This window comes from Amphimedon queenslandica, unplaced genomic scaffold, assembly GCF_000090795.2.
Source record: "Amphimedon queenslandica unplaced genomic scaffold, v1.1 AMPQUscaffold_7626_Cont20425, whole genome shotgun sequence".
Lineage (NCBI taxonomy): Eukaryota > Metazoa > Porifera > Demospongiae > Haplosclerida > Niphatidae > Amphimedon > Amphimedon queenslandica.
Genome location: NW_003552092.1, coordinates 1 through 2051, shown reverse-complemented (window position 1 = coordinate 2051; position 2051 = coordinate 1). Strand labels below are relative to the sequence as shown.

The following is a 2051-nucleotide window of genomic DNA, read 5'->3' as shown; positions in this document are numbered from 1 at the left end:
ATTATTGTTATGCAATTGACAGTTGATCAATCCTACATGCACAGAATCCTCTGGTGAAAGAGAGTCCTCTTAGCTTTGGTTTGCCTTGCTCCTGTGAGAGTAATGATTAAATGTACATGAACTTTGAACTTGATGTCATAGTTCAGGCTTCATAGTTGAAGTTATTGTAAGCACTTGTCTTTTCAGCAGAGTCATAGTTTAAACTGGTTTCCAGCTTCTTTCCTATTGCAGCCATTGCAGTGGGTCTATAACCATCACTGTATATGTATATGTACATGTGTGTATGACACTAATTACTAATTATTAATTATGTGCAATTTTGTTTTTTTCCTATTATTCTAGTTTCTAGTGTCGTGTATCTTTTTATTATTGTTATTGCCTCGTTGCTTTTCACGCTTGCTCAAGTGGGTTTCCAGATATCACTAGCAACTGGCTTTACATTAGGATCATGTGAGTTATACTGCATGGGCATGTGACATATTGTCATGTGACATTATGACTGTTCATTTGTAGGTGATACACTGGAAGTCATTTTAAGACAAAGTGGACTAATATTGTATGTTCTTTACTGTATCACTCAGCTCAATCTTACTCTCTTTCTTTCTCTGCTCTTAGGTTTACTGTTCCTCCAGTTGATATTGTTAGACATTTATTGCCAGATGTTGTTGTCCTTATCATCAGTTCGGTCTCAGCTGGTCTTGCTCTTAAAGTCTCATTTCTTCATTCAGTGGAGCCCCCACCATCAACTGGCTTAGATTCTCCAAATGAAGCGACTGCCCTAACCTCCGCCACTCGTCCTATGACCCCCCAACAAGAATATTACCAGTTCCCGAAATGTTTTCAATGGAGTGTTGAATTCCTGATATTTATCATGTTCCTGTTTAGTGGTAGTGTTGTCCCATCTCTCACTTCTTTCTTTTACTACTTCTGCTTCTTGTTCCTTCTTTTTGTATGGAGCTTTCACTGGAGGGTCAAGCTGATGTCCCTCGTAAGATTCATGAGGATTGTGGCCATGCTCTACTCATCCTGTCATCTTGTGGTACTCTATCTCTACCAGTTCCAGTCATTTCAGCTAGCACTACCAGTTGAACCAATGTCTGACAATGACAGTTTGATTGCTAGGTAATGCATGAGAGGGAGGAATGAGAGTATAATGTGCATATATTTTATTCCATCTCTCACTCTCTCTCTCTCTCTCTCTCTCTCCAGGTTGTTAGGGTTGACCCCTGTAATTCAAACAATATGTACCAAACCCACTCAGTTGCTTATATGGGACGACACACCAGTCACATATTTCATCAACCCTTGGGCATTAATTGGGATGTTTTGGATACTGGGATCGGACTTTCAGTTGTGGCTCTCAACAAAGGTATGTGTACATATAACCCAAGAATGATTTTTAATCTCTGAGTTGGTATGTATTTAATTATTGACAAACACACTCAATAGCATGCATGCCAGGTTTGTACTACTAATGAATTTTTGGGTCATACAAATGCATTGTATTATGTTATGTGTTAGTTGTAGGTTCTTGGCATGATATTTGTATTAAAAGTGTGTGGATATGAATGATCTGGTGAGTTGCAAATTGCTTCTTTTAAAAAAATTTGAAATATAAAGAATGAAAAGCAGCAGCTAATAGCGAAATAATAAAACTACAATATATAGCTATAATCATCAAATGCAGCAGCAGGGTGTGTGTGTGTGTATGTGTGTGTGTGTGTTTAGTATTAGTTTTAGATTGTTATAGTACCAGCAAGAGCCTTTAGGTCTTCCTTGATAAAGAGGTCAGCCAGTGTACCAAGTGTAGAGAAGCTCCAGTGTTGCTGAGCGTGACTGGTGCTGTTGCAGTATGAGACAGGAGTAGCTGAAGGAGCTTCAGTCTCTTCCCCAGAGCCTATAGGCTCGGAAGCCGCCCCCTCAGTCTTATTAGCAGGAATGATCTTATCAAGGAGTCCTTTGAGGTTCATGATATTAGTAATGGTGTAGTTTATATTGAAGCAAGTCCGATCAGCAGGTGGGAATGTAGGACAGTCGACTTCGTATACCGC

The 2051-nt window shown here is 39.3% G+C and overlaps 1 protein-coding gene across 1 annotated transcript; it reads left to right on the top strand.

Moving 5' to 3' along the window:
- Positions 1–342: 342 nt before the first annotated feature.
- LOC109591639 (piezo-type mechanosensitive ion channel component-like) lies at positions 343–2033 on the top strand (the record flags this gene model as incomplete). The annotated part of the gene is made up of 4 exons (XM_020007329.1): positions 343–450; positions 514–556; positions 616–1122; positions 1210–2033. Coding segments are annotated over 4 exons (845 nt in total), but the record flags the coding sequence as incomplete, so codon positions are not given.
- Positions 2034–2051: the final 18 nt, after the last annotated feature.